Genomic DNA, 20,485 nt, shown 5'->3' with positions numbered 1-20,485 from the left:
GGCCAAAGCATAGGCTGCTTTATACTTTTGCCACTTTCCTGTATCTCTTATCGGCTTCCAAGTCAAATTTCTTCTCAAAGAGATGGCAAAGGAATTAATGGAGAAGAGCAGGAGAACACTGGTGGATGTAAAAATAAAATTTTGAATCACATAAAAGGTAAGAAATTTAGCAAAATGGAAAGTCTTACTCTAGCGGCTACAATGGACTGTTCACTAAGGTGGGACAATTTGATTGACAATTTGAAGTCAATCTATTCCTTTCCTCATCTACCATTCTAACTGCTTTTCCATGTGGTCTGAAGAAGCTTTGATGAAATCTATGTGGTGGCTTTGGAATTGTGAAGACTAGGAGTGCAGTAGGATAGGCAGAGAACATCACAGAGGGCAACTCAGGAGAGGTCACTCAATGTATACATCATCTAAGAGGTCTTGTGTCTCCCCAAAGCATACTCACATAGGAGAGATCTTGTGTCCCCCTCACATGTTTTAATGTCTAGTTTCAGAAATTTCCTTCAGTATCTCTTGTAGGTAAAAGAATGGAAGTGAAACTTTCTATTGCTGTCTTGAAGACACCACCTTGTCACCGTTCTTAAAACTTCGGGTGTCCCCAGCATGCCAGAGAGCTCCAAGTGGTCTCACAGTTCAGCCATAGTTCTTTATTCTACTTTTGGTCTTGGCTTTGTAAGACTTATGTCTTATTCAACTTAGGTAATTGGAATGGACAGCTGGATGGAGACATAATAATGCGCGCACTTGGTCCTCCTTCATCAACTTTCAATGTACACTCATGTATACACTCACCAGACTTTAATCCCCAGAGGGATAGGGTCTAGACAGGTCTGTCTGTTAATATGGTATCTATTTCTCTCCCCAGTTTCTAGGAGTCAGGAATATTTTCTATCTTGGTTTCTGGAAACTTGCACTATTTTATTACCTAGAAGACAGTCCATAAACATTTGTACTTCCAATGCCTCATTTCAAGTTCCATACTTAGTAGTCCTCACTATTAATTTGCTGAATGAAAAGATGGATAAATGGTTGAGTAAATGGAGGATAAATGTATGGATGGACAAATGGACAGAAAATTGGTGAACATATAAAAATGGACAGATTAACAAAAGAAGGATGGAGAAGGGGAAATGACTCAGCAGTAACACAGGTGGATCTGACTTACAATTTATTTGGGTGTGCAATTTAGAGGTTAAAGCCCCCCCCAAGATTTCTGTGTGCGATTTAAACTAACAGTTAAAATTAAGTTTCTAGTCAGTATGGTTAAGTTGGGTCACAACTTAAGTTTTCCAGGGACACCTAAAATCCCACAGCAAATGTGTCTTATTTTTTACTGCTGTGTGGTAGAAAACCTGTGATGTAAAACTCCAGGTATTAAATTAATCAAACATTATTAAGATAATGCCATTATCCCGCAAGAGTATACAAAACCCACAAACTTAGCATTTACTAAATCTAGTAAGTTAAATTCTTATTAAGGGTAAGCTATAGGGACAAGCCAGGAGGTGGAACAACATTAAAATGCTAAACCCTTCTGCTCTAATAAAATCTCAACTGCCTAATTATTGGAAACATTAAAAAAGAAAGAAAAAGTATGGCAGGCAACACAGGGACCCTGTCCATCATTGGAGGAAGCCAAGCATGTCAGAACCTCGGGGGTGTAGCGGGGAGAACAAGCAACCAATAGTGTGGACCTGGTTTAGATACTATTTACAGAGCTGGGGTGGGATCTACATGGATCACAACCCAGGTACAATTGCCGCATTGTTAATTATTCAGCCTGCAGAACTGACACTATCTGTCATCACCTGAGCGGCTCAACCAACACCTGGACATCCCGAGTCCCTATGGATTCCCTCCAACCCTATTGAAAACATCCCATAATCATCTGTCCCATTGGCAGGATATCACCCCGATTCAAACTGGGGAAAGGGAAACAGCTTTCCATCCACCTGTACAAGCCCCCACTGATCACAGATGTTTGTAATGCTTTCCTGCCAACAGCAGCCGTTGGCTGATAGCCCCCTAATCATGTGCAGTAGCTGCCAGTGTGTCAGCATGTCATGCAAGCTGCCATTCCTGTCCTGGAGCAGGACCCAGGTGAGGACAAGCCCCAAGCTGGGAGCCTGCTCTTGAGTCCAACATTACCCACCCTCTTAGCTTGTGGTAATTAGAAGCCAGCAGACTGTGGGCAAAGCAGTTAAGAGAGCTTTCTTCCCAGGAATGCAACCCAAGTAATTGGCTTGTTGCTCACTAATGACATGGCAACTACCAAAATCATCTGCCAGAGAATTCTCTTAACTGATTTCATGACCGTGGACTCTCTGTACATGCTTGATACTAGGTGTCAGCCAGGTAATTCTGAAATACTTCAGGGAAGATAATACACAAACATTACAAAACCTCTCTTGCAAAGGTGCAAACAGCAGAGAATGTCCTGCTACCTGAAATCATGTTATTAGCGCAAAGAGGCTCCCTGTCAAAATTCCACAGCCTGTGGGGTGTTAGAACAGGTCCATGCATCAACACAGCATGGCCATGGAAGGTTCACACTAACTCAAGCTCGGAGACACATCTTCCAGCTGCATTCGATTTGTCTGGAGGCTGAATGGGTTTCTGACGACGACCCAGGGGTGGTGATAAACACATGCGCACATGCACACACTTTGGCAGCTCTGTGGTTTCAATGTGGGCACCAACCAGCACTTTCCTGCCTGGACGTTAACCCAAACTGACACAGGAAGCAGCCCTGGAGTCAGTGTTCCAATTGCCACGGCTCGGTGCCATCAGAGCCACATCGATTACTGCAGGTTTTTCTCTTTACAGAACTAGGCAGTTGGGCTTCAGAAGGCATGCAGCTCCCCTCGCTCATCTTAATAAACTTCTGCCTGTTGCGGCCATGCTTGGAGACAGGTGGAAAGAATTCCGCTGCAGCGCCTGAAGCTGCAAAGTTTTAAAGGTCCTCCTCCGGATGGCACAAAGCTACATTTTCCTTGTTCACAAATCTTCTAAGTTACAAGGAAGCCCCTTCTTTATCCTAATATTAATGTGCTGGGAAGCTTGCACCACATAGTTCAACTTCACAGGCATTCAAATCACAGATTCTGAGATTTTAAGTAGCATTTTAATTTGTTGTTAGTGCCCTGGGAGTAAAAGCACATACGACCAAACAAAACACTATAGCCTCTAGGCTATTAGCCAGCATGCCAAGTAGGTAATGCATCTTCAGGGAAACCAGATTAGAAAGGACAGCAAAACATTGATTTTTTTTTTTTTCCTAAAGAATCCTATACCTGCAGCATAATGCTGCTAAAGCTAGCAAAACAACAAAGGATATTTCCCCGGTAAGGAAATGTCTTATTTTCAGAGCTGGGCAGTTAACACTATTCCACCTGAGCATGGACATATAGAAGCATAGCAATTCTCCTCCAAACCCACAGGCTTTTGGTTTTGTGAATAATTTACCATTGAGTGCCTACAGAACCTCTGAGAGAGCGTAGCCATGTGAACCGCTGCTGCGAACACCAGTTGAGAAGCCAGTGAGCAAGCAGGTGGAGCCTTTTCTCTCTCTTCCTCCCCCAAAGGAAACAATAGCATTTGTATCAAGTTGAAACAGCTCAGAAACTCGCCCATTCAAAGGAGTTGCGAGCATTTGTGTAGGAAAGCCAAACTGTATTATTTTAATTCTTAAAGCTTTTGCATTCTGTTTAAACATCTCTACATAGTTAAAAGACAAACCCAAATACCATCTATATCAAACATATTCCCAGAACTTAATTAAACGAGCCCAGGCTCCTGTCTCCGGCATCCACTCTAAAACACATTTAGTCAGGTGAACCCAGGCAGCGAACCTTCCTTCCGCTGGGGTACCCTGCTCCCCGGCTCCCCACCCCCCACCCCCAAGCACCAAGTAAATGACAAGTGCTTACCGACTTTGGACTCTTCTTGGGAACTGGTAGCCCTAGAAAAAATGCAACAAGGAGAGGGAGGGAGGAGACATCATTAGCATATAAATGTTACCTTTTCTTAAAGAACAATCCCCAGGTGTTTCATGGCCACCTAGTCATCTGCAGAGTTCTGTCACAGTCCTCCCCAGCATCGGAGTTACCAGGCTGTTCATATCGAATCAAAGCTGAGGGAGGAGGAGAGCGAGAGGCAGGAGATCTATCTGCATTAGCTATGCTGACTTGTACTGCAGCAGCCTGGAGGCTGGGAAAAGAAATTCACAGACCTCAGCGGCCTGGGAAATTGAACACTTGGACAGAATCTCAAATGCTCTTCTGGATTAAGAGAGAGACTTAACTTACAATTAAGTTCAGGGTATTCCCTTTCCTTACGATCCACTTGTCAACGAAAATGGACCAATCAGGACAGAGGAAAGGGTATATATTTAGTTTTAAAGGACAGCATGGTTAAATTTATATCCCCCTCCCCTGCCTTTTTTATTCCCCTATGTATTTCAGGCAAAGAAATGCCTTCTTTAGCTTGGATGAGCTCAGCCTCAACACAAAGAAGAATGTTCTTTGCCAGCAGAGAAGGATAAAATAGGAGCACAAGTTCAAGTTGGTCTAGGATACCCTCTGGATCATCAGCACACATCTGGATATCTGTCAGTCATCTAAGCAGCCCCCTAACTTGGCTTCTGGAAAAGGCTGGGGCTTGGACTGGGCTCTCGAGAGGTAAGCATGCCATTTGTAAGGGACAGGGAAAATTTCACAAAGCCAAGGGAAAAAAAAAAAAAAAAAAAGTAAGGGAGAAGGAGACCAGCAAAGGAGACAAAGGTGGTGGCTGAACCCGGTGGGCTGTTCTCAGACCTGTCCTTAGTGGGAGGGCTGGAGCTGGAAGGAGCCAGTGATCTCATCACTTCTAGGAAAGTGAGCAGCAATCAGAGGCAGGATTATGGGGACTCTGTCTGTCAGCAGACAAGTGTGGGGAAGGGAGGTGAGAAAGGAAAACAAGCACATACTGGTGTTTGAAAGTCATCATCCCCCCAACTGCCACCTCTTTCTCTTTTTCTTGTTTGAGCAGGAGTTAGACCACAAGCTGTAGATCCCATCTGCACCAATGCCAAAGATACATTTGGGATGAAAAAAAAAAAAAAAAGATACATTTGGGATGCGAAGGTTCTGCACAGACATTTCAGCTTGCCTCTGAGAAGTGATTCTGAGGTAGCCTGATGAATTTCAAGTCTTTGGGAAGTCACTTGTCAGATCTGAAACTGCTAAGCCAGAGACAGTAACAGGAAGCAGTGTAAGTGGGAAGGAAGGACCCCACTCAGATGAGCAACGCTAATGTTCACAGTACCCGTGAGGCCTGGCAAGAATCACTGGTCCTCAGAGAAGTAAGGGCCACTCCCTGGCAAGGCTCCTCACATCACAAAAATAAGGTTACCATGTGTGACAGAGTAGCTCTCAGATCTCAAATGTAACACTTCATTAAAAACAAAGGCACAATCCCAGCACCACCTATCCCCCCCTCAGGGGAGCAGAACCCTGAAGTAAACTAACAAAATTTCTCCAGGTTTCTGATGCCAAGGGAAGAGTCACCTCAGGAACACATGTAAGGAAAACTATGACAATGCAGAAAAGAGTATTACTGTTTCAAGTGAGGCAAAGTCAGGCGGGTCACTTTTGAGTCTTTTGCAACTTAGTTTCTGCACTAATGAATGGGGAAAGCGTGGCTCACATTTTAAGATTGTTAAGGTAATTAAATAACACAAAATCTTTGAAAGCCTCTATCCTGGTCTTATCCCAACATCAGGTTCTTTTACCTTCCTTGGCTAAGTGACATCATCTACAAAAAAAAGTTTAGAATTAGCCGATTTCAATCAGGGAAATTAATTTTGCTGAGATAACACATAAAAAGATGGAGGGCAGGATTCACTTACAGATTTCAGATTGGGCTGAACAATTTTTATATGACTTGAATTTAATAGAATTGGGTGCTTTTCTTGGTCAATAGGCTGTCAGTAAAGAATCTTTATCAAATGATATTACTGAGTCACTCCATACACTTCGAAAGTATATACTATGACATGGTTATATTCACCTTTTCTCCTAATTCTTACACATTTAGTTGGAATAAACCAGGTTTCATTACAGTTAGTTTTTATAAAACCTGATTGATCCTTATCCACTGACCCTCCACAAAACTCCTTATAGGGTCTCCAGCTAGCTTTGTAAGACTCCAGTCTGGGAAGTCACCAACTGTCTCTTAAGATTGCCATTCGTAAGGCAATGGTATGTCATTCTCTGTCACAGAGGAACAATCACATGTGCATCCACAAAGAGACTCAGGGCAGCACTCTGATACACGGCAAAACTGAAAACCACCAGAGCTTCTAACAAACCTGAGGGGTAATCAACCCAACAAAGCACTTCACATGCTTTGAAGGAATGAGCTCTCTCTACAGGTAACAATGTAGAGACTGCCTCCAAAACATAACATAGAGTGTGAACAGCACGGAGAAGGGCAGGTGTTACAGGAGGGAGGCAGACTCACAGTTTTGCCTTCTGTGAATGTGCCCAAACTGATATCATGGACACCATTCATCATTACTGATTTCACTGAGGTAGTAAGATAGCAATTTTAAAATGAAAATGAGTCAATAGTCCTTCTACTACTAACAATAAAATATCAACCAGCATGAAAGAATCGGGGGTAACCCAATAATGTATGTTTGTGTGTTTCCTCTAGGAAATTGCCCAGTTGATGTTCCAGAAGGTCCCAGCTAACCTGACACATTTTTTGTTTGTTAGTTTTTCAAGACATAGTTTCTCTGTGTAGCCCTGGCTGACCTGGAACTTGCTCTGTAGACCAGGCTGGCTTCAAGCTCACAGAGAGATCTGCCTACCTGTGTCTCCCTAATGCTGGTATTAAAGGCATGGGCCACCATGCCTGGCCCCACAAATTGTATTCTGTAACAAATAAGAGCACCTCTTTGCAAGAAGGCCTTTATTTTTCTCTGCTAGTGAGTTGCTGAAACCTTCATTTTAAAAACCACACCCTTTGACAGAAGCCCAAAGTAGGTTATGGCCACAAATTAATATTTAAATAGTCAAAATCAAGACATTCCACTTGACCGCTTTAAAATGGGGGGTTGGGAATCAAAGATTTGTTTTAGGTCCATATGGTCATTAAATCTTAAAATCTAATAAATATGAATGCTGGAACAAACTTCCTTATTACAATTTATAATTTATTTTGGCAAAAACTGTTCAGAAGGATTGAAGGCAGCTGGGAAAAGCCCTAGAACACAGTCAAAGAGTCACTCTCGGGACACATTCTCTAAGCCCTGGAAGTGACACACAGATCTTACCCAGGAAGAGGAGACTGCAGACCACCGTGCTGGGCAGACTCCAGGAGGCAGTGTTACTCCATCTTCATGGCATAGCCCTGGTTTGCTTAGGCAAATTTGTTCTTTGTGCACCTTGTGTCAGCAGGAGGGAGGGATGTGCTCTATAAACCAAGCTACATATTGCTTGTGAGGCATATTGGCACAAGCAACACCTGTCTTAATGGGCTCGTATGGTCCACTCAAGGTAAGAAGGTTTCCCGAAGAGGCAGAAGAAAGCATTTATGGATGGCGCCATCTGCTCTTAGCACCCAAACAGCAGCAAATGCTACTTCTAAGAGAATCCAGAAAACTTTTACAGGGAGTCGTATGCTCAAGGTGTGAGCCTATGTGTGATATATGCAGTGAGAAAAGCCTGGGACCCGGATTTCTAAACTTCCCAGCAGAGAAACCAAAAGGCAAATGATCTTCTAGTGACTGCCACACAATCATTAACACAAATGGGAGTGTTCTCTCCCCCATTAAATACCAAGGCCGTAAACTTTGTTCCCAGACTCCTCTCACATTACTAAGTAAAAGAATGACATTCTTGAAGAAATGTTATAATGGTGGGGCACAAAAAACCTTACAGGAAACAATCACAGTATACAAGCATTGGGAAGCAGGTAAGTCATACATAGAAACATCATTTTCTTTGGCTCATGGGATTCCAGGTGCCTTTACTACCTATGTTATTATCTCCTACAACAAGGAAAGCTTTATTTATGAACATACATATACACGTGGATACTACAATAAACCAAACTCTGCATTGCCTTTTAGAATAAGGTAAACTCAGCGCATGGAGAACAACTGCTAGGGTAATCATTGACTTCTGCAACTTGCAAGAGTCACTTCTTTCCCTCCAAATGAATGCAAATACACCACTTCCCCTCCTTGTACTAAGAGCTGAACCCAGGGTCCTATTTATGCCAGGTCAGTGCTACACCAGCTGATTACATCATCAGTCCTTGTTTTTCTTCTGTTTTTGAGAAAAGGTCTCAATATGTATCTCAGACTGGCTTTGAGCTCATGAAACTCCTGTTTCAACTTCTGAACACTAGAAATATACGGTAGGCTTCCATGTCAGACTGGCGCATAGTGTTGTCTAGTAGACAAACATTTGTCCTCATCTTAATGACAGAATGAAATGGTGAAGAAACAACAGTGCTCAGTTGAGATATCAGGAAAGCTAAGCAGAAACTTCATTTTAGCCCAGTGATGAGTGAAGCTGGAGTTTCTGGGACAGAGGGGTTCTATGGCCCTAGTGCTCCAGGATTAAAGGAAATGAGGTGTCAAGCAATCCTCCCTAAACTTGATGTACTGAAGAAAAAACTGGGCAAAGGGTGCTGGAAGGGTGAACTTTGAAGTCACTGTGACATACAAAGAGGATCTAACAAATAGTAAAAATATACAATGTCACTGGCTGGCACTTCCTTCATTATGGCTTCCACTCTCCTTTCACTGGGTCTTCAGACATGGCCATCCTACTACAAACACTTTGGCTTTCTTTAAGCATTCCAACAAATTCTAGGTCACCATTCTGCACACCACTGAACACACCTCCTTTTTCTTGGCAGGGTCTAAAAGGAAGTATCGATGATTATGAGGGGAGGAACTGCATTGAAGGACACACCACAACACTAATATTTAGAAGCAAGATGCTGCTCTGTGCAACTGTTTCTACTAAGTAACATATCAACCTGTTTATGGTGATGATCTGAAAGAGGGACCAGGATGATCTGTAGACGTCTAATGGGAAGGACAGATAACTGAGAACAAGGCTCCTTCATCCAAGCAGAAATTATGAGTGGGAAAACCAGTACTTTTCAAACAAGCCATGAACACCAATCCTTACCAACTAGCTTTTTGTTTTGTTTGATAGAGACCATGTAAAGAGGGACATAATATATAGATGTACACAAGAATGTTTCTTTCCACTGACCTCCATGCAGATAAAATTTAGATGCCTGAGAGAGCTCAGGCTGGAAGGAATACAGGCCAGATTCACACGTCTAAGCACAGTGCATGGAAGCCCTACTATGTGCTATGAGTTGAAATAATTTAGAGCAGTGAGCAAGGCTGAAGAGGCTGAAGAGGCTGAAATCTTGATTTTCTCACTCTGTGGAGAATCAACAACCCAGTAGATCATTCCTGTGGGAAGTTTCTTCTTTGATGACAATGAAGAAGACAATGACAAAGAGCCTGGGACCAGCTATTTAAACTCTGCTCAACTAAGTAATAACCCAAAGAGACAGTATTTTAGCTAAGACCTATATCATAAGAATGAAGCTGGCAAGATCTACTGAGCTCTGCCAGCCATATACCTAGCAGAGCATGGCTAGGGAGATCCAGGAACATGGGTATGACATTTGCCCTGGAGAGGTTCCTAGTCTTTTCACAAACCCAAAATAACAGAGTAATAAGCATAAACCCCCATGACAGAAGGCAACCCTACAACATATAGAACAGAGACAAGAGACCGATTCTGTCAGGAAGAAAGAAGTAAAATGGAGTGGGCTGGAACTGAGAGACAGTCAGAGTTTGCCCACAAGGCAAGGGAGAAGCTGGCAGCACCATGCAGTGACTGATGATTGACTGAATAAGGATCATGACTTTTAAGGTTGTTTCAGGCTAAATAAGTATGTCAACATAGACTCAAAGCAAAGCTCGAGCCAGGGTACATTTCCACTGATGCATCTGACAAACACAATACATCACAAAATTAAATCCATAAAACAAAATGAGGAATTATTCTAGTTTGGACTGTTTGATTTTTTTTTTTCCTCTTTCCTCTAGCCAAATCCCATCATCAACTCTGCAGAGTAATTTTTCAATGCAAACACAGTGTCAGCTGCCAAGAACACATGGACCAGACCCACTGGCCCCAGAAAGATGAAGACATTCTTCCTTGGGAAACCAAGGAAATAGGTCACCATGAAATAGCATCACCCTTATAATGAAGAGGGCTGATGGACTTCAGGGTCTAGAATAAGGAGCTCCCATGCTGTGTCACCTGGCATCTTACAAAGAAGATTAAGAATATAGTTGTACAGGCTTTACAGCTATAGAGAAGTTGGCTTCAATTACACAGTACATATTGTCTAATAAATATATCCCTAGGAGAAATAAATGGCTTGTGAGACTGGTGATTGCGAATGGTTACAGAGCCTTTCACCCCTAAGTCAGAAGCCTTGAACTGACAGAGATGTGGAGAGACTTGGAGCATTAATACTGCTGAAAGACCAAGGTAGGATGGATGAACTACATTCAAGCAATTCTTCAGAAATAAATGGTCACTTGAGAAAAAAATATCACTGAAATGGGAGGATGTTCCTACAATTCATTCAAAAGCATAAGAAGTATGGGCTGGGGTTGTAGATTAACAGTAGAGGGCTTGCCTACTATGCAAGAGAGTTGAAAAAAAAAGTCCAAACACATATAACTTGAAGGGTAGAAAATCTGCCTTTTCTTACTTCTAATATATATATATATACACACACACACACACACACACACACACACACACACACACACACACAAAAGGGAGACCTGTGTGTAAAAACAACTGACAAGCATGGATATGCACTGCTCTTTACAATAGCTTTCTGAGAAAGTCCTAATACCCTCCTTACTTTACAGATGAGAAAACAGTCACACTAAGTATTACACAACATGGCCAAGGGCACAGGGGCAAGTAAGCAGCTGAGAAGACCACAATGAAGGGATGAAAACTATAGTTGTCCAAGCAGTATAAAATGAATTTGCAGAAAAATTTTCATATAGCCTCATGGAAAATGTAGACTTACCATCTACAAACAACAGGTCAGTTTGTCATGGTATCTCAAACCATGTTCATGACTTAAATTTAGGCAGATGGGTCTCTTTTACAGGTGAAGTCTCTGTGTAACAAACTTCTTACCACACCTCTGAGTTATTACTCTAAGTCACAGTACCTAAGTCACTGCCCACTGAAAGCTGTGCATACTGAAAACACAGTTACATCTCCCTCTGACTGGGGGCAAAGAAGCAAATTTAAAGCTATACAGCCAACCACTAAGAGTTGGAAATGCAGTAGTAGTAATAGATTTATCTGGTTTGCAGCTGCTCCCTGACAGTACATGATAGAAGGATTTCTTTTTAATGGGGTGTAGGGAAAAGAAGTAATGAGTCAGAAGCAGGGAGTTGTGGCACCCTGTCTTCATAAAGGGAAAGAAGAACTGTCACTTTAAAAAGACTTTCCTGTCATGATGTAGCACAGGGACAATCTTTCTCCAGGGAATAGCCTAGCAAGATGTGCTGTTTCAAAACCGAATCAAGGCAGCTCTTATAGTTCTCTACATCATGTGGGTTGTGAATATTTGTAATTACACTGTTTAGGGGTCTTATCTCACTCTAATAATATTTCCACCTCTGGGGAACACTCCTGGCATGACAGACTGCCAGCTGCAACTATCAATTGCTACTTGTATGGATATTTCTCTACTGGGCTTGCAAATTCTCTCTCTTAGCAATAGCTTCCTCAAGGAGAAGCTGTTGGGTTGGGGAGACTGGAGTGGCCCGAAACTCTATAGAAGTCCCTTTGAATTTCAAACTTTGGCTTTTAATAGTTTTAGGAAGTAGGGAGGGGATTATGAAACAATAGCTCAAAATAGTGCACCTAGAGAAAAACTCAGTAAGAATTGCTCTTCCAAAAACAGGATGCTGTATCTGTGTGTCCCTATTTTAAGGTCACTGGCCTCCAAGGGAAAGTCATCACTGTAATTGGTACTGAGGCACTTCTGGGTTGTAAAATCCACATCAGGACCCTTTCCTCCAGTACTGCTGACTCTGGGTTAATTCTTATCCCAATTGCTTATTTTTAGTAGTATAAGTAAGGGATAGGATGAAGAAAGCTATCTAGTAGAATAATCTGAATTTTATCTTTACAAGACACCCAAACCCAGAAGGAGGAGCAGCTTCTGGGGCATTCTTTATCTCCCCCACCATGTATACTTCTATTTAAGCATTCCTATCTCCACTGTCATTGCCCTGTCTTCCCTAAATGACTATAAAGGCCTCATCACTGGACCTTATTGTTCATGCCCTTTGATTTATTATACACATGGAGGCCAGGGATGGCATTATGTAGCACAGATCCAATGATATGGTCCTTTCGCTACTTGCCTCTTTGCTTCCCAGTTCAATGACTTTCATACTCTGTGTATCCCACTGAGCCCTCCTTTATCTGAGCTGCCTTTGGTTCATTTCAGTTCCACTTGAGTCACCTTGTCCATATGTTCTAGTCCTGCTGCCATTCACTTCTGAACACTTTGCTTCTACTCTCTGGACATTTTCACCGGCAACCTTCCCCATCTTGGAACACTAATCCTGAAGCTCTATGCATGGGCAGCTTCTCATCTTCTCAGCACAAAGATCTTAAAATTGACCCAGGCCCCCAGCCAATAGCAAGTGACCCCTTTTATCATAATTGATTTACAAAGTCCAGCTTGTTTCCAGATACCATGACACTCTCTAAAATAACTTTATTTGCCCACATCTTTATTTGTTGTTCCTGTTTACTTGTCTTTGGCCCACCTTATCTGACTAGGCCGAGCTTCAGAACCATAGCTGGACCTCAGGCCAGTAAATATCCTTCCAATGAATAGGTGAATGTGCACACCTTATGAAGTGAGCCTTTATTTCAGGGGCTGCAGGAAAAGCTGAAGAGGCAACTGGGAGGGGCAACCTGGCCTTTCATTTTATCACCACACCATTGCTTCGGTGCCTATTTAACAACTCTTGATCCTTGCTCTGTTTCTTGATTTATTGGTAAGCCGCCAGGCTCAGCTCAACTCAGAGCTGAGCTGCCTCACTCCACACAGAAAAAGGTTCCACTGTGCCACCTTGTGTCCTGACTTTCCATGACAACAACAAGCTTGCTTCTCAGAGCTCAAACCCTAAAGCTCCCAGCCCCAGGAAATGCATATGTTCTCAAGGACTGTTTCCATCCTGAGATAAGACAGCATCCCCTCATTGCTTATGAAACAAACTTTCCTTACAACAGGCGCAATAAGGCTCCAAATGGTTCCCTTTCTCTCACACACAAGTGCTAATGTAAAGCCATACATCTCTGGAGCCTGATGAGGGTATCAATTCCTCTTTTGTCACAATTTGGCAATTTCATTTGCTTTTATTACAGGACTGCTTAACCACAACTAAGGCCAATATCCCCTCTCGAACCAAATCCAACTCTAAGAAGTCTCCTATAGTTCAGATGGCACAGGTTGTGGTTAATAATAGCAAGATGATCCCCAACTGGAGCCTGTGGCACTGCATTATTAAAAGAGTCTGTGAATCAGGCCAAAAAAGCCACTTCCACAGGGGTCAGGCTTTCCACAGAGCAAAGGACATATCATGTGAAGCTCCATTTGTGTCCCGTGGAGATATTAAATGTCTTCAAAATTCTCTTGATGAAACAGTATCTGAAGTGGTCTAAGTGAAGTGGTCTAAGTGATTGTGTCAATTACTGAGGGGGGGGTGAAGGTGTTTCCTTGGCTCTGTCAATTTCTAATGAATAGAAACCAACCTCTAGTTTCGGGAGAGGGGCGGCTTTACACCGTTTAGGTTTCAACCAGTCAAGTCTAAATTGTGCCAACTGTGCCATACTTACAGATGAAATATAGGAGTCAGTATGAGTCCACACACCCGAACACACACACACACTCACACACACACACACACTCACACACACACACACACACACACACACACACACACACACACACACCAACATACACACGCACAGGGCACACACAGTCCCACCCACCGCGGGTGAGCCTGATTACAAATAACTTGTATAGGTCAAGTGTATTTAAGATGCAGGAAAGATCAAGGCCACTGCATGGGCTTTTTTAACCAGGAACAAGATAGAGAATGGGGCACCATATGTATGGCAAGAAAGAGGAAGTGCAATGGGAATGAAATCTGTGCTGACCCTGGAAGCATTCAAGTCACTGTTCACTGTGCAGGGCAATCACTGAGGCCCACTTGCTGCTTCTCCAGTCTGAAGCGAGCTATTTCCTGTTTTTCTTGGCAAATCAGGCTAAAAGTTAATGTAGATGGGAGATCTTAAAGCTAGCAAACACTCAGAAAAGACTCTTAAGGGTTGTTATAAAGTTTCTGAGAATGCTTTTTTCTTTCTAAACATAAAACAAAGACAAAAACAAAAACACTGGCCATGGGTATTTTGGAAATCCTCAAGCACTCTGCATGTGCCCAGCTCATTCTGTTTTTCCCATTTGCTTTTGGATTTGACAGTCCCTGGGTTACCCTAACTTTAAGAGGACAGAACTACATGAAAGGGTGTTATCAACAAATGTCATAGTAAGTAAGGGTGGCATACATAAGAGTAACAGATGGAACTGTGGCCTGGGAACTCTGGCTCTCCTTAAATTAAGAGCCCCTGGAAACAGTGGTCATAGGAGGAAGAGTTCCTTGGACATTCCCACAGGCTCTCCTGTCTTGTCTTCATCTTCTTGGGGGCCTCTTCCCTACAGCAGTGCTCTTCGGATTGCAGATTTCACAAACAGCACAGTTTTCTAAACTGGAATTGAGCAACTGAACATAAGCTGCCAATTCCTTACTCTGCAAACTGAGAACATCTTCAGAACGATTTAAAAAGGAGGCCAAAGGCAGTCAACGATCTCACTGGAGACTTCACTGGGAAAACTCCCCCATTCAGTGCTGCTTTTCCTCCTTCCATTGCAGCAGGAAAAACACACCCGTCACCTCGCCCCATCAGAAATACCAATGTCAGCACTTGTCTATGCTGTCTTTCTTCCTCTAACCCAAACACCACCCACCAAGACAAAAAAAGCAAGGGCTAAAGTTACCCTCCACCCACATTGGTGGGCTGAGAGTGTGACAAGCCTGTGTCAGTCCATCTTCGTTACCACACAGGAGGGTGCCCTTCTACCCATATTTCAGATAACAGCTAGGAAGTTCAAAAATATTGCCTAAGGCTGGTGCAGGCTAGTGGCAATGGTCACGGGGAGCTGTCACAACCGCACAAGGCATTACTTCCATTACTGAGAAGGTAAGAGAGACAAATAAGAAATAAGAGATTGAGAAATTAAGTATCTTCTGTCCAAGTTCAACAACAACAACAACAACAAAAGATAATAGAGAAACTGATGTCATTTGAATTTTAAAGAGTATAACACAGAAACTGCAATAAGCAAATACAAATGGGTATTAAAGGGATTCTAAACATGGCTCTCAGAATTGACTCGGCCCTTGAGGAGACAGGCAGTCCACACATCTGCAGACACCGATTAGAATAGCTGGGGAATGGGAGGTGTTACTGGCATCAAGGCCTCGCTTGAAAACCAACCTTTCCCCTCCTTCAGCTTGCCAGGCTGTTAAGTAAAAGTTGCTTTACCAAAGGAGACTAATTCCACAAACACAGAATTCTATTAATTCATGGGCAGTGTTGTTATTTTTATTGCAATCATCTGTCACTTTGGTAGGTGGTATCTACTGCAAAAGTCACTAGAGAACATAATCCATTTTTAAATTTAGAAACAACAACAATGAAAAAGTCTAAAAGAGGACAGACAGTTCTATCTCCAAATGATTTTAATAAAAATGATTGGTGTTCATGCCAACTATAGGAAAGTCTTTAAAACAACAACAACAAAAACAAAACAAAACAGATTTTACAGGGTTAATCATGCCAGGATCAATGACCAGACCAACTGACAAAGTAGAAACCTAATTAAAAATCCAGAGTGCTGGATGAGGTCAACAGACTACACAGGGGCATGAAGGCATTTCCTCCTACTTCAGGGCCTTTTTACTCTAACGCAACTTCCTAATGGCTGCTAAGCTGTGGCTGTGAAAAACAATCCTCTGAACAATCTTTCTCTAAAAATGGAGCTCACAAAATAGTGCAGAACTGTTGATGGCTAAGGTAATGTACCAGTGAGAGTTCTAGAAAGTGAAGAAGGAAAGACGTGAGCAAGCACTTCCACGTCATCACTCATGAGAGATTAGCACAGTTCTGAAGTTTGCTGGATGAATTAGAGTAGCATTTATTATATGTGGCAAGAAAAACAAATAAGAAAATTAAGAACACACAAAAAAAAGTGTTATAATAAGGAATCAGAAATAAACCCAGGTAACAACTGTGCACCAAAAAGGCACATTTGATGTTGCCAGGAGGAAGCTGACACTTCTAAGGGGCCAATGCTATTTTTGAAGACATGATTCTACTAATAAGAAATCTAAGGACTTATGTTCACAGATAGGGGCTGTGATTAATATCTGAGCCTGATTATAAACAAATGCAGAGCAACACACAAGTTGGAGACCATGTTTGCACCTGTCAGTGACAATGGGAAGATTCAGGAAGCATTCCAGCAAGTTCTTTTCTTCATTTAGCACCTCTGTTCTTTTTTTTTCCTTTTATTGAAAATAGACTTTTTTTCTCATTTAACATATCCTGATTATGGTTCCCCCACCCCTGCCACACCTCCTAGCTCCTCCCATCCCTTCTGGATGCAACCCCCTTTCTGTCTCTCAATAGGAAAAAAGAACAGGTTTCTAAAGATAGTATAATAAAATAAAATATAATAAGATAAAACAAAAAAAAAAACACCAACATACCAGAATTGGACAAAATAAACAAACAGAAGGAAAAGAGCCCAAGAAAAAGCATGTGAAACAGAGAAGAGACCTACTCCTTTTGCACACTTAGGAATCCCATAAAAATACTAAATTGGAAGCCATAATATATGTTCAGAGGACCTGGTGCCAACCCATGCAGGCCCTAGTTCCAGCAAATTCTTAATGCAATATGCTGCTAGCGAATGTGAGGTTTACCTTGATGGAATAAAGGAAAAAGAGTATTTCACAGCAAATTCTCTCACACACTATCTCTGAGTGTTCAAAATCAGAAACAGGAAGGTACTCCCTTCCTTTAATGAGGAGGAAGAAACTATTATGGCTCCAGGTTCCAGTGAGAGATCTTGTTTCAAGGTGGATGTCTCCTAAGAAACGATAGCCAAAGAAGAACTCTGCCCTAAATATACACATGTGCACACATGTAATACCCCCACACACACTGTAAAATAAAATGAGCTGTAGTATAACTTCAATGGTTCTATTACATGCAAACCCCAAAAATGCACATAAAATAGTTTCAGGAGAAAAAAATAATGATCAAATCTAGTCTATTCTCTACACAGTTTACACAGATCACCCTACAGGCCAATCTTCCTCCTGGGAGGGTTCCACTTCCCCCTCCTCAGACAGTATGTCTGCAGGCAGTAAACACAAGCTTCTTTCAATTCTCCGAGAACCAGGAGCCCCGTCTTCTAAGTTATCCCCATCAGCATTTAAGATATTCCTACTTCCTAAGAAAAAAAAGAAGTACCCTCCTATGATTCCTGTAAGCTCAGCTTGTTTTTCTTCCATTCTACTTTATCACAGAGTTTGTCCCAATCTCCAACTCCCTTTCTCCTCCACACTCACTCCAAGCTGAGTGCCTTCAGAGAACTCCACGGCTCTGTGTAGGTTTCCCAGGTGCTCAGGGGTTCTGCATGCCACAGGCAGCACTGTACCCTCGTGTGTGTCTCTGCTTCCTGATGCCACTACGCTGCTGGGACCCCATGAACATGTCTCCACTCAGGATTCTGAAATATCCAGTTTTAATTTTCCTATTCTTTTCCCTTTGCACACCCATTCTGTTCTTGCTGGCACCTTCCTCTGCTCAGCGCGACCATGAAGGGTGACAGGCCTCCCAGGCTTCTGGTTTGGCCCCTTCTTTCTTATTTTAATTTTTTCCTAAATAACCTCAGTCAGACCCAGGGCTCACAGACTGTCCACACATACGAAGAGTTGTGAGTCTAATCCATAATGAGAAGCACATTATATAACACAGTCATACACATATACATTTACATGTATGTACAGGTGTGTACAAACATGTACACAATGTTCTGTGAAAAAGTACCCATCTTTCCATAGTGAGATATACTCTGATAAGTTTATATTCTCTTTCACTTAAAAATAGTGGTAGTCTAATATGTTGATTTCATGGCTAGGATAGGTCATGCCTAACTATCTGTAGAATATTCATTGATTTAATAGTGGCCCATTCATGTATATTTCTTTTGTCCTTATTCTAGACAAGAGTAGGTATTCCTGCTGCACTCGGGACACTGATGGGACATTTCACAATGAGCCTGTCTAAAAGGGAACTCGACTCCACAGCACAACTCTGCCCACTCCTCTTATAGTATCCCAATCTAGCTGAATACTAGACTCAGATAGGAAATTCAGGAATCATTTTTGGCTTTTTCATTCCCCTGCTTTTTCCCAAGACAGGATTTCTCTGTGTAGGTATAGCTGTCCTGAAACCCACTCTGTAGACCAGGCTGGCCTTGAACTCATAGAGATCTGCTTGCCTCTTCCCAAGTGCTGGTATTAAACGTTGCACCACCACTGCCTCTTTTCCCTCTTTTAACTGGGATCAATGAAACTGGAGCCTGTAAATATTCTAGTCAGATTTTTATGTCAACTTGGCACAGCTTGAAGTTACCCAAGAAGGGAGTCTCAATTGAGGGAACTCTCAGATCAGACTGACCTGTGGGTATACCTATGGGTGACTGTCTTGATTGATAACTGATGGAGGAGGCCCATACCACTGTTGGCAGCCCCATTCCTGGAGTGAAGCAGTCCCGGCTGCATAGGAAGCTAGGTAAGCATGGGTTTGCCGGCAAGCAGCATTCTTTCATGGCTTCTGCAGTACTTCTTTGCTTGTAAATGAGTTCCTTGGTTATGAGTGGTACATGTGTGGCATACTAAGCAGGCCTGCCTTCAAGTTCCCACTTGAGTTCCTGTTCTGCCTTCCCTCAATGATGGGACTGTGACCTGAAAGGTCAAACAAATCCTTTTCTTCCCTAAGTTGCTTTTGGTCATATTTGTTACAACAGATTGAAACTAGAACAGTAGGTCACATCATGTGTCTTCAGAACATAAACGAGCCACGCATTTGCATGCTACCTGGTACAGGGCGGATGAGTGGTGAAAATACAGAGGCCATAAGGCCCACAAAGCCTAAAATAGTTACTAGCTTGCTTCTTACACAAATGTGTCAATCCCAACCTACAACTCACCCACTGTGTCATGCCACTCTCCCTAACAGCTCACAACTCATTTCCCTTGGTCTTAACTGTTGTCACCCTGAGCTGCCAACCCTTGCTCAACCTCAGCAATAGCTCCTGTAGCTCTATCTGCTCCTATTCCTCTGATGCACTCTTTCACACACACCAGAGGGGTGGTCTGCCAATGTTAGCAAAAGCTTTTCTTTTCACTGGGCGAAACTGGACATTGCGGTGAACATGACATTCCAGTCCTGCTCCTGGTCCCCAGTTCCTGACCTCGGTTATGACTCTTAGTGCTTGTTGTCTCCAGTCACACTGACCTCCTTTCTGTTTCTTCCTTCCCAACTCCCCCAATACTGCCCATCCCACACTTTGACCTCTTCCCAGCGCTCTCCTCCGCCTGACACCTTCCTGTTCACCTGTGGGTTTTTGCCCCTTTGCACCTTTCCCAGAACAAAAACTTCACAAAACCAAGTCTTTTTCTGTTTTCTTTGCAAATGATTCTGTTCTGCTCCCAGTGTCTGGGCAATGCTGGGCACATAATGTGGATAAATTTGTTCCCTCCCCAAAGAGACAGCAAATCATTGTCTTTACCATTCACAGGCAGTTTTGTGAGTAGCAGCACAGAATAGTAATTTTACTGCTGTCAGCTTAGCCAATGAAATGCTACCACTCTTCCAGAAAGGCCAGGAGATGCCACTACTTTTCAATGAGAATGATAAATCTCTTACACATTTATAATAAATAATGTGCATACGTTCGGGATATTATATTTACCTTCAAGGGTTATGAGGCACTTGCTTATAGGAAAAAAAAAAAACAATTTGTTCAAGGCGTGTCAACTCAGCATTATGAATTTAAAGGAACAGGGCTGAGGAGATAGCTCAGTTGGAAAGGCCAAGCATGAAACCTGAGTTCAATTCCCACAAGTCATGTGAAAAAGCTAGCCATGGTAACACATGCTTATAATCCCAGTTCTGGGAAGACGGAGACA

General features: G+C 42.5%; 1 protein-coding gene across 18 annotated transcripts in view; it reads right to left on the bottom strand.

The window, feature by feature from the left end:
- Magi1 (membrane associated guanylate kinase, WW and PDZ domain containing 1) overlaps positions 1-20,485 on the bottom strand; it is a 604,931-nt gene that overhangs the window by 38,913 nt on the left and 545,533 nt on the right. For all 18 annotated transcript variants that reach the window (XM_027428904.2, XM_027428907.2, XM_027428917.2 and 15 more), the window contains one exon: positions 3,939-3,970. In XM_027428904.2, coding sequence (XP_027284705.1) covers positions 3,939-3,970 — 32 coding nt within the window. The remainder of the gene's footprint in view (positions 1-3,938; positions 3,971-20,485) is intronic.

Source organism: Cricetulus griseus, chromosome 8, assembly GCF_003668045.3.
Source record: "Cricetulus griseus strain 17A/GY chromosome 8, alternate assembly CriGri-PICRH-1.0, whole genome shotgun sequence".
Taxonomy (NCBI): Eukaryota; Metazoa; Chordata; class Mammalia; order Rodentia; family Cricetidae; genus Cricetulus; species Cricetulus griseus.
Note: the sequence above shows the minus strand (reverse complement) of the source record. Positions and strands in the feature narration are given on the sequence as shown.